Genomic DNA, 12,259 nt, shown 5'->3' on the forward strand with positions numbered 1-12,259 from the left:
TTCATATTTGCCTACGCAATTGTTATGCCCCCCTTTGAAGAAGAGGGGGTATATTGCTTTGCACATGTCAGTCTGTCGGTCGGTCTGTCGGTCGGTCCGTCCACCAGGTGGTTTCCGGATGATAACTCAAGAACGCTTGGGGCTAGGATCATGAAACTTCATAGGTACATTGATCATGACTCGCAGATGACCCCTATTGATTTTCAGGTCACTAGGTCAAAGGTCAAGGTCACGGTGACCCGAAATAGTAAAATGGTTTCTGGATGATAACTCAAGAACGCATACGCCTAGGATCATGAAACTTCATAGGTAGATTGATCATGACTAGCAGATGAGCCCTATTGATTTTGAGGTCACTAGGTCAAAGGTCAAGGTCACGGTGACCCGAAATAGTAAAATGGTTTCCGGATGATAACTCAAGAACGCATACGCCTAGGATCATGAAACTTCATCATTAGATAGATCATGACTCGCAGATGACCCCTATTGATTTTGAGGTCACTAGGTCAAAGGTCAAGGTCACGGTGACCCGAATTAGTTAAATGGTTTTCGGATGATAACTCAAGAATGCATACGCCTAGGATCATGAAACTTCATAGGTAGATTGATCATGACTCGCAGATGACCCCTATTGATTTTGAGGTCACAAGGTCAAAGGTCAAGGTCACGGTGACCCGAAATAGTAAAATGATTTTCGGATGATAACTCAAGAACGCATGCTCCTAGGATTATGAAACTTCATAGGTAGATTGATCATGACTTGCAGATGACCCCTATTGATTTTGAGGTCACTAGGTCAAAGGTCAAGGTCACGGTGACCCGAAATAGTAAAATGGTTTTCGGATGATAACTCAAGAACGCATATGCCTATGATCATGAAACTTCATGGGTAGATTGATCATGACTTTCAGATGACCCCTTTTGATTTTGAGGTCACTAGGTCAAAGGTCAAGGTCACGGTGACCCGAAATAGTAAAATGGTTTTCAGATGATAACTCAGGAACGCATATGCCTAGGATCATGAAACTTCATGGGTAGATTGATCATGACTCGCAGATGACCCCTATTGATTTTGAGGTCACTATGTCAAAGGTCAAGGTCACGGTGACCCGAAAAAGTTAAATGTTTTCCGGATGATAACTCAAGAATGCTTACGCCTAGGATCATGAAACTTCATAGGTACATTGATCATGACTCGCAGATGACCCATATTGATTTTCAGGTCAAAGGTCAAGGTCACGGCGACCCGAAACAGTAAAATTGCTTCCGGATGATAACTCAAGAACGCTTTTGCCTAGGATCATGGCACTTCATAGGTACATTTATCATGACTCGCAGATGACCCCTATTGATTTTCAGGTCACTAAGTCAAAGGTAAATGTCACAGTGACAAAAAATGTATTCACTCAATGGCTGCCACTACAACGGACAGCCCATATGGGGGGCGTGCATGTGTTACAAACAGCCCTTGTTACAATAGGACTGGTATAATAGGCTTTCCACAATTCATATATTGATTGCTAAATAGGATAGCCCAAAGGGAAAACTAATACCCCACTAATGATCTGACAAGCTTTGACAAGGATTTTGAAGTTGTTTACTTGTGTAACTAAATGTCAGAAAATTTAACAGCAAAATAAATGCAAGCGATATTACATTGTTACTCAGGCAGGGAAATTGCATTAAATAAGTATGGAAAAAACATTAACTAAAAAGATACACATCAATTTTTTCACAAACAAAAAAGGAAGTAAAAATACCATAATATAAAACATAAATGACTAAACTTCTAAACATCTACTGGTTCACCAAGCTTAGCTAACCATTTGAATTCAGGTTTAATAATCAACAAAGTTTGTTATATTATATCAGCATTATATATACCTCTTTAACATAGGTACAATACTTGTGTACATGACTTGTGAGCATGAAACTCAATGTTTATTTCAAATAAACCATAAACATGTTTTCATAACTATTTTCTTGTTATAATTCACACAAGGCATTTTGGTGTACAAAAAAAATTGCTATGCTGCAAAAGCATTCCATTTAAAATGAAAACTTAAAATATGAATTGGTATAATATACTGCTTAAAATGTTTTAATTGTGATATTTACTGTTCACTTTTTATGTGAAAAGGGATATGGTAGGTTGTGCCTATTACTAATTGCTGTCGAAAAATATTTACAGATTCCCAAGTAAACTGTTAAAATTACCAACCCTGTACTGTCCAAATTGAAATGTGTATGTAAAATTGTAGGAACTTTTTTTATCTTTTTACTTATTGAATAATGTAAAACAACATGATATTTGATTGTATTAAATGTAAGACCCATTAAAGTCTGTTAATGGTTTTGCAGCCACTATGGTATTAAAGTTGTTGAAATCAATAACAAAGAGTGTCTGTGACACAATTTAATCATCATCATGTGATCAAATTATGTTAATTATTTGTTGATACAAGGATAGTGACAGTATGAAGCATTTGTGATATTTGACCCGAGTAGTTACTAGGATTCTTAATTGCCGTACACTAACTTCAACACATTTATTAAATGATATAATCTCAAATGTTATTGCAATTTTTAGTGTACAGATGCTAGATTCTGAATAAACAGAGCATGAACTACAAATCATGTTTTATAATAACCCATTTATGTCTAGTGGACTCTCCCATCCTTCTTAATTGGATCAATTTATTTCCAAAATTAGGGATGTCTAGTATATTTATTTCTATATTTAGCATATATCTTACAGAAATTCCTTTAAGCAAACAGCAAAGAACCTGATGAGACGCCGCATCATGCGGCGTCTCATCTGGATCTACGGTGTTTGCCAAAGCCTTTCTTCTAGACGCTAGGCATAAATGGGTTTATCTTTGCTGTTATATGAGATGCCCATTATCAGATGTTCAGGTATCTGGCGAGTATCTACACTTGCTACCCTTATAAACAAATTTGGTTATAAATCATCAACATTCATGTGTGACGCTTACGTAAGTGTTCAGAGAGAAATAATGAATAGGGTATAAAATTGTTTAGTTGATACAACAGTGTAATGGTCTGCCCTCAAATTGCTTTTCTGTGTTCTTTACTATATTAAAACCCTTTACCACTTAGATACGTATTTTCACGCATTTGTAGTCCTTCGAAAAATTAAATTTAATTAAAAGCCTTTCTTACTAGAACCAAGTTTAAAAGGTTTCAGTTCCAACCCTTAGATACAGCTGAGCAGCAAACAGCATAAAACCTGAACAGACTGCGAGTTAATCGCAGGCTGTTCTGGTTTTATGCTGTTTGCACATTATATTAAGCTATTTTCACTTTGCTTCTGAGTGGGAAAGGGTTAATCAATCAAATAACCTTTACATCATCATTACATGTATCATAATGAACAATACACATTCCACATAATTATGATTGCATGTCCATAGATAAATTACAATTTACATTTAGAAGTACAAATATATACAGTTATGTAAATGCCACATACATTTGATTGCATTTAGAATCAAATTAATACAAAAATGTAAATTGAATGAGTTACAACAATCTAAACTAAACAAAAACTAGCATTATTAACAGTTCAATTTTGTAAATCAATCAAATCAACTTTCACTTCTAAACTAATGTATGTTTGTTAAAATAAAACATTAAATGGTTTTATATTTTGGCAAATTATGTGCTGAAATATTAAACTTTTAAAATATGTATTTGCACAGTGTTTATCATGTTTTTTTTATAAACTGTTTAAATCACAGACAAAAAGCACCATTTTTTCCAGTGGACATAAACTGTTATGTAATTTAAAATAATACATTCTTCAAAAATGAAATGCAAACAGACACAAAAATAGCACTTGACAATGCAAAACAATATGGAATTATTTTTAGCTAAAATATCAACTTTAAATCAGAAATTTTCACAATATTTTACAAAGTAACAGTTTAGAAAAAAAGAACAACAAATTCACAACAAGTAATTGAATTCTCAGCTTCATGAAAATAGTTTTGATTTCAAGAGAGACAAGTAACAACCAGACATTATTTAATACACAGCCCCATGAAAACAACTTTGATTTCAAGAGAGACACACCAAGACCAGTTATTTATTACTGAAGTTTGTTTTATAGTGGCAAAAAATCACAGAAAGTCATCATCATTTTACTAAATAGTTTTCATTTTAAGTCATCACTTCAAACGTTGGCGGCCCCTTTTGGAATATCATCATCTGTGTCTTGGTAGTCACTGTCTTCCTCTGTTATTGCCAAGGAAAGCAGGTGCCCCCCATTAGAGCCCGATAACCACATGTTCCTGCGGTCGATCACATCCGATGGTGTCTCACTTAATGGTTCAAATCTTTCTGTGTCTCTGTCAATAAAATTGTCACTCTCCCTTTGGTCTCTTGGGCTGTGCTTCTCACTTCCATGATCTTCATACATCTCACTTTCGCTTTCTTGTTCATCTTCGAAGTATGCTGTCTTCACACTTTTTCGCTGATCAGCATGTTCTTGATGCACTGGCTTTGAATAGTCATTTGAAGATTTAAGACTGGATTTTTCTGGCGCTCGAGTGGGAAGTCCCATTAGTTTTGTTTCATCACTATCAAGTTTATCATGATGAAAATAATGTTCACTTTCGCTGATAACCAGCCTTAGAGACTCCTCGTTGTTTTCACTGTTACAGTACATTTCCTCATCCTCCTGTGAATAACAGTAATAAATCTGAAAGTCTCTCCGCTTCTTAAAGCAGAATATCCACGTAAGCATGATTGCCAAAAAGTACAGTCCTGCTAAACAGCCTGTTGTTAAGGCAGCCAGTTTTGACAGAGTCTGTAGATAGCTTGATAAAAATGGGTAACAACCATCAGTATTTAGGGCAGGGTTGCTGTGAGGGAAAGCTTTGGAATAGGGCCACCGTGGTGGTCCCAGATGTTTATTGTCACTTCCCTGACATATTTTAGTGTTTGAATTTTTCCGGCAACAGCTTTCAGGTACAAAAATTAGGCCCCTATCAGGGTTATTTTGCAGCCAGGCTGTCTTGCTGTACAGAGCCCAGGAATCTGTGTCATTTTCATGGCCTTCAGCGCCGCAACATTGAAATTCAGTTTGCATTGCATCCCAAGCATCTGTCAGTATTTTGGTTTCAATATCAGTTGTCAGTCCATAAATGGTCAACAGTTTGTCTTTGAAATTGAATCTGTATTCTATGCCACTAAGCTTATCAGCAAAAATAGTCGTCAGAATGCAAGATGTCCCGAATGCTATCGTTGCCAACACCAGTGCAAACGCATAGAAAGCAAGACCATTTCTACTGTCGCGGACTCCACAACACAAACAACATGCAGCAAGCACTGCAACCCCCGCAGCGGATAGTGTAATATACACTATCACCTGCATTAAGTTGTCTCCCAGCATACTTGTAACATCATCAACATTAAAGTCTTTCAATATCAGCCAAAGACATATTCCAATTATTGCCATGCTTGCGAGAAACAGGATCATGTTCAGTATATTTAGCAGCACATTTATACAGCTGGTAGTTTTTGTTTCAAATGAAGATTCATATGGTCGCCCATAGTTACTGTTTAATCGTTCAAATATTTTTTCCTTTATTGAGAACTGTCTGTCGGTGTTTTGCGCTTTAGAACTTTTGTCACTTCTTGAGGAATCAGGACCATTACTTCTGTTTAAGTTCACTTCTGATGCTTGAGTCAGATTTTCTTTTGGCTGTTGTTTGATGCCATCTGGAAGGTCATTTTGATCAAATTTTGGATCAGCCTTTATTTCCATAATTTGGGGATAGGAAGAGTTATCCCCCTTGCGATATAACTCCTGAGGGGATGGCAGGATTCCAGTAAAATTTGGATCGTTTTTCATCTTGTTTAAATTGTCTGCTACTCTTTCTCTCACATGTATGGGACTCTCCAGAATCTTCATGACTTCCAGCTGTGAAACAGACACATCGCTGTCCGACTTATTGCCATTGTCCTCTGATTCACTGCCACTGACACAGTCAACACCTTTAATTTGAATTTTTTTAGGTTTTGTTACCACTGAATGCTGTTCGTCGGAATCACTATCAGACAGCGAGCCATTTTTCACCCCAGTGTCACTTCCAGAGTGTTTTTCATTGATATCAGGGTTGCTTGGGAGTGAGCGTACATATTGCGAAACTTTCATATGGTAATCCTCCTGTTGTGACAATGGGTGATGGCTTGTTGCATAGCCACTTTCAGAGCTTTCTCCTGATTCATGCTGGTCCTTTGGTTCATTGCCATTCTGAATATTTCTGCTTAAAATTGGATGATGTATTTCACTTTCTGGAGTTTGAGTATCAGGCCCTTGAAAGCTATCTCTTGGAATGTTTGGACGCCTTGGTTTCTGTCTTGCAACCTCCTTTGAATTTACTTTTTCATTTGGAATTTTTTGATTGGTATAAACTTCCAAATTCTCATAAGGCTTGTGCGGTGATTCATTTGGGTAGTCTACGACAGGCTGGTACATTGGTCGGCTGTTTTGATACATTTTCCTTGGTGGTGTATCACAGGTTGAGGTGGTGTCTTCCCCATCAGTACTGATACTGGTATCATTACCAGTTTTCTTCTTGGGTCTTGGAAGGCTTTCAACAGGGGCAGATACTTCTATTCTGCCATTTCTTGGCGAATTCTGTTGACTTGCACAGTCATAGTATGTCGTGTCATTGGAGCAGTCTGAAACATTAGGGTCTGGATTGAGATTTTTCTTATTCAAAGGTGGTGCAACATCTCTTGGACCTTCAGGGATTTGTGGCATCTCTGTTAGTGCTGTTGCGTGTGCCGGGGAAGGAGACTGACGTTTTGTTTGGTTATCTATGGGAGGGAGATACTGCCTGATTGGGCTTGAGGAGTTAATATCTTTGTTCGGCTTTTGTGACGTCTTTTGTTCTTGCCTCTGGCTTAATTGCGACGGCTGTTCGTACTTTTGTGGAGGTATGTATATGTTGTTTGGATTCTGCCTTACTGGGCTTGTGGGGTTAATATCTTTGCTTTGCTTTGGTGATTTCTTTTGTTCTGGTTGCTCCCTTGGTGCAGATGACTGTTCATGCTTTTGTGATGGCATGTGTGAGTAATTTGTACTGTTGTCCTCTGGAGAAGACATTGAGTCAAAGACTTCATCTTTCGGTGCAGGGTTCATTAGACTCAATATTAGCTGCTCATGTGCCTTTTCATCATCCAGTTTATTCTTAGAGCCCTTACTGGAAACACTTGGTTGCAGTGTTGAGGAGTCTGTATTTGTGCTTGTCCTGCTTTCGTGTGTATTGCTTCTGGATCTTTGTGGTGACTGTGCACTGGGGGTGTCGGACTGTACACCTGAGACTGAATTTGTGTCGGACACGGATTTTGAGGACCTACGGTGGCTTCCAAAATGGAAGGAAAATGATGGTTTTCTTTTCAAACTTTTCCGCCTAAATTTTTCAGCATCTAGTGATTGTTGTCGTTTCAACATAGGCATTGCAAGGTCCATATTGGCCGGCTGACGGCGGCCTTCATTAATGGACATTGATCTTGTTATCCTAGCGTTTTCTGCTCCTTGGATGGGCATAGATTGAGTACTGATTGTTTTGCTGCGCATGTTTACAGGGTCAGATGCAAAACTAGGTGCTCTTGTCTTTTTGTCCATAAATGGCTTCTCCTCAATTTCCTCATCATCATCTCCAGTTTGAGGCACCATTGACATCTGCTTTTGAAGTTTGGGTCTTTTCTTTTCCTCTGGTTTCTCAAAATTAAGCCCCTGCAGCACACTGTTGTCTATGCTGCCTAAAGGATAACTAAAGCTAGAAGACCCCCACGGATTTTTCTTACGTTCGTCTTTAGACTTTGTCATCTCAGCTAGCAAAGAATTCTGGCGCATGAGAAAGGAACCCTGCAAACCATAATTTCCCGCCAAGTGCGGATTGTTTTGCGCCAGAAGAGCGCCATTTATGTCATTGGGATAAAAGCTGGAGTTACCAAAACTGGGTCCACCGGCAGAGAAACCACTTCTCTTGCCATTGCTATTCCCAAAACCTCCACTTGTTTCACTAGCATAGGCAGCAAACTCTAGGTTGTGCCCAAACATACTGTTACCAAAATACGCCATTGTTTATTGTTTGCTTGTGTTCGTTTCGCACAACATAGATATATTACATTTCAAAGTTATTGAAGATTTTTTATACAACCATTAATAGGTCAAATTTTTAAAATCCGAGAGTGTAAATAGAGATATTTTGGATGTCCTTCAATTTTTATGGATGATTCAGATACCATAAATTGATTACTCCAAATGTATGTATTTTAATTCATTTCTTATTGGGAACACTTTTGCTTTTTTCATTCAAACCAATAGAAATGATTAATTATTCAATCCTTTCAAAAATCAAACTAGACGAGTTCAGGGAATTAACATCCATCTTCAATATCATCATTTATCCATATCACAATTTGTTCAATTTTGTGAAATACAGCACTAATTCCAGCCAAGTCAACACTGTAGCATTATTTTTTTAATAACCACTTTTAAGAACCTTGTCTGTTTACTTTTAATTTAGTCCTCAAAAGGCTTTTCTTGGATTCATTTGTCAATACCTATAGTAGAATAATAGGTAACCCACATGTTCAATACAACACTTTTCTTTTGTCTGTAAAAGAACATTGGTTCACATAAAGGCATTTCACTTACTGCAACATTCAGGTTATTATTTGTCATATGCCTCTTCAGTTAAATCCACAGTTACTGTCAACACTTTGTTAAAAACACTGTGGAAAATGATCACTTCAATAATGTTAAAGCTCAAAAATAAATAAAATCCAAATATTTATTTCCGTCTTTATTTTTATATGCTCCTTGGAGTGCTCACAAATTCAACATAGTAAAAGGCCGGATAATCTTGCTTATTCAAGGGTAAATGCAGTCAGTTAAAATTTGCATGATGACACAGTTTCCCATTTCAGTGTATTTACATAATTTTGCACACAAAAAATCACTCTATTAAGTTTTCCTTGTGCTTAATTTTCAGTATATTAAAGTAACAATTTGCACATTTTAAATAATTTTTTTGATTACAGTTTTTCTTTTTTGCTCTGAATTAAAATAAAACCATAATCTTGAAATATCTGATATTTTCACTGAATTGCAATAGTCATAATCCAAATAGTGGAGGAACTTTTGTGCAGTATATCACATGTGTCACTATGCACTGCAAAAACCATTCCTCAATTCTAATAGTTTGTATCACAAAAATTTTTCACTGCCTTTTAAGCTCACTTTCTAGCTGTTTAAGTATCAGTTAAATCCATGTTAAACATTAATAACTTTATAGTTTTTAATAATCCGCTTTTCAGATCATTATGCACTTAAAACTAAGCTTTTGCCTTAATTATGCATTCCAGTATGTTCTTCATTATTCCACTGTCGCATTTAATAAAACTTATTTTAAAGTTAGCAGTGTAAATTTTTAGTCCTATGCAGTGTAATCACCCAGTTACGATTGTGAAATAATTTCAATGTGGCTGTTTTACTTCGCTTTGCAGCCGCTAGCTTATATCTGAATAACTTGACTACAACTGAATATTATCGGGTGTCCTGTACATAAAAGATCTACCATTTCACCCATTCTCTCGTCACACGTAAAAACCCAGCAGGTATTTATAATCAATTTAATTCAAAAGCTCAGGAACAAAATATCACATAAACATTGAGAGGTCACACTGTCTGTCGAAATCCAATATTCACATCAATACCCAGTTTCATAGACTTCACTCTTTGCCCTAAATGGGAATACTTCAATTATCCTATAGTATTCAAAGTGGTCTCATGAATTCAAATCAGTGGTTGTATAGTCGTGGGAATCTAATTGGTATCACAACATGTTCCCATGGGCATACTCTAATTATTGATTTCCATGGTCTTCATAATACTAGCTTAGTCCGAAGATTAAACCGTAATTGTTTGGCCTGATATGGAATCTACTAGTATTGAAACTTTTCTGACACAAAATTCACTAGTTCTTCTCAATTTTTCCTTAAAGTTGTAGCTGGTATTAAACTCCTCTGTTGATTTTTTCTTCATTAGATCAATTAATTTAAATTCTTAGCTTACACAGTTGTTAATGAAAGCAAACTCTTAAAAGAGCTATTCAGTTTTGCTCATAACAGCTTGAGTTGTAACTTTCAGCATGTTGATCACTTTTCCTTTGTTTTAATCCCACAGTAGTCATGTCCAATCTTTTAATCTTTTATCTTTGAGCCGGAAGAAAGCATAAGTACTGTGTATTTTTAATATTTGCAAGGTCCTTTGTTTACAGTGTATATTATTATGCGTTTAGAAATAAACTGAACTTCACTATCAATTATTTAAAGTTTTCACAAATTCTTCAAAATAAAATTTGCACAAAGAAACATTTTGTTTGTTGAAAGTTTATGTCAAACCTATAGATTGCTATCTCTCTAAGCTATTATCCACATGAATAGTAGGTTGTTGTTGCCATATAAACTTCAAAGCTTAGGATATATAATTTTATTGCATTACTAACCATTCACATCACAGTGAACATGTATGCAAGAAAATATCTATTCACCTTGAGAAAAGGCTTTCACCCTTTCTAAACTTAAAATTGCCTTTTTTTTCAAACAATTGGCAAAGCACAAGAAACTATAATCCTCCTCAGATAGCTTAGAGCGAAGACAAATTTGTTGTTTTTTCACTCGATCACAATTTTCTAATTTTGTTTGCAAGCTGTAGTTGGTAACTTATAATGCTCTAATTTTAATCAAATACACATGTATATATTTGTGTATGTATATTATATATAATCCTCTTTGTGTATGTTGCAGGATCAACAGTTTCTATATCATAATTATTGTCATGGGCATGAAACTGTTTTCATCAACAGTAACCCTTAAAAATCTGACATCAAGATATCCATATGTTTGTAGTGAAAGAAAAGTCCCATTCAAGTTTCTTTGTAAATTTTTAACATATGGTTAAGAGTGTCCTTTCCTTAGGTTCACAAATACTGGAACTCGTGAAGATCTTTATCATGAAAGAGAGGAGTTATTTCTAATTATCCATTACCAAGTGTCATTTTATAACTAAGGCACTTATTTCAATAAACTCTCCGGTTTTATTGTTTACATTCAACAGCACACTCAGTTCTCACAAAATTTACACTTTAACCAAATCACCAGCAAAATATAATGTTCTTCAGATCAAAATGATACACAAAACATAATATCCTGTTATATTTCTGCTTTGTTTAGACCGTACATAATACAGTTTAACTATTATTTTTCTGAAAGGAAAAAATATTTGCCAACAAATAATTTACATAAAAACTTAACCTCGATAGTATTTTTGGTATAGATGGTAATCATATCTCAAGTCAAATTGGAATCAGATTTTGACCGATGGTCTCTATATTCATTGAATAACAATATCTAATCGATGACAATACATTGCTTATTATTTAATCTTTGCGGCCATTGTCTTACATCCCTTTGATAATGATCTATAAGGTATATAGACAAAAAATGACTTTAATGAACAGGATTGGGTCTTAAAGGGACTGGTTTTTTGCAGAACTGTAACATGGCTTTGGATTACTAAGGAGTACTAAAAGATCACCGATGACGTCCATTATTGCGGCTATGAATTGCTACCACCATGTGAACAAGGTTATACATAAATCCTTTACTTCATGTAATAATAGTCCTAGTTAAACATTGTGTGGCTGCCAAATTATATAGGGAAGTTTTTATTTTTCTTCAGCCATTGTTCATTTTCGATTGACTTAAAAGCAGTACTTCAACCTTTGGTGTCAATGAGAAAGGCAAACCAATTACTTATGGAAGGGTTCATTATATAGGTGTGAACGTGTTTGTCCTTTCCTTGTGCATTTGACATGAAGCATAAAGGGCTTGCCTTCCATGATTCAATATTATTAAACAAAGATGAGTATTGTAAGTGGTTTATATTGCAGAAACTTAAAGGAGAAATACACTTATATAATAAAAAAATATGGTTGATATACAATTGTTATCATAAACCATTTTTTTCCCAGACTATGGAAATATGAGCTTAAACTTCAATACCTCTTATAGGCCTCCATTTTTTTAAACAATTCTTTGCAGGTTGGTTGGTAAACCCTTTCCCCTCAGAAGCAGAGGGAAAATGGCAAATGCCACCAGCAAAAATTCAGGACAGGTTCTATGCTGTTTGCTGCCCACAGGTATCTTGGGTTGG

At 35.8% G+C, this 12,259-nt stretch overlaps 3 protein-coding genes across 5 annotated transcripts in view; 1 reads left to right on the forward strand and 2 right to left on the reverse strand.

The window, feature by feature from the left end:
- The window catches only part of LOC127871974 (uncharacterized), a 341,340-nt gene that overhangs the window by 246,014 nt on the left and 83,067 nt on the right, over window positions 1–12,259 (forward strand). The gene's annotated exons all lie outside the window — the stretch shown is intronic.
- The window catches only part of LOC127871991 (uncharacterized), a 77,310-nt gene that overhangs the window by 40,850 nt on the left and 24,201 nt on the right, over window positions 1–12,259 (reverse strand). The gene's annotated exons all lie outside the window — the stretch shown is intronic.
- Window positions 1,581–9,938, reverse strand: LOC127871968 (uncharacterized). The gene has a single exon (XM_052415268.1). The coding sequence runs from the start codon at window positions 8,117–8,119 to the stop codon at window positions 4,196–4,198; it is 3,924 nt and encodes a 1,307-aa protein (XP_052271228.1). The 5' UTR covers window positions 8,120–9,938; the 3' UTR covers window positions 1,581–4,195.

This window comes from Dreissena polymorpha, chromosome 3 (assembly GCF_020536995.1).
Source record: "Dreissena polymorpha isolate Duluth1 chromosome 3, UMN_Dpol_1.0, whole genome shotgun sequence".
In the NCBI taxonomy this organism is placed as follows: Eukaryota; Metazoa; Mollusca; class Bivalvia; order Myida; family Dreissenidae; genus Dreissena; species Dreissena polymorpha.

Coding starts and splice junctions, on each gene's coding strand:
- LOC127871968 (XM_052415268.1), bottom strand. CDS start 8,119: ATGGCGTATTTTGGTAACAGTATGTTTGGGCACAACCTAGAGTTTGCT.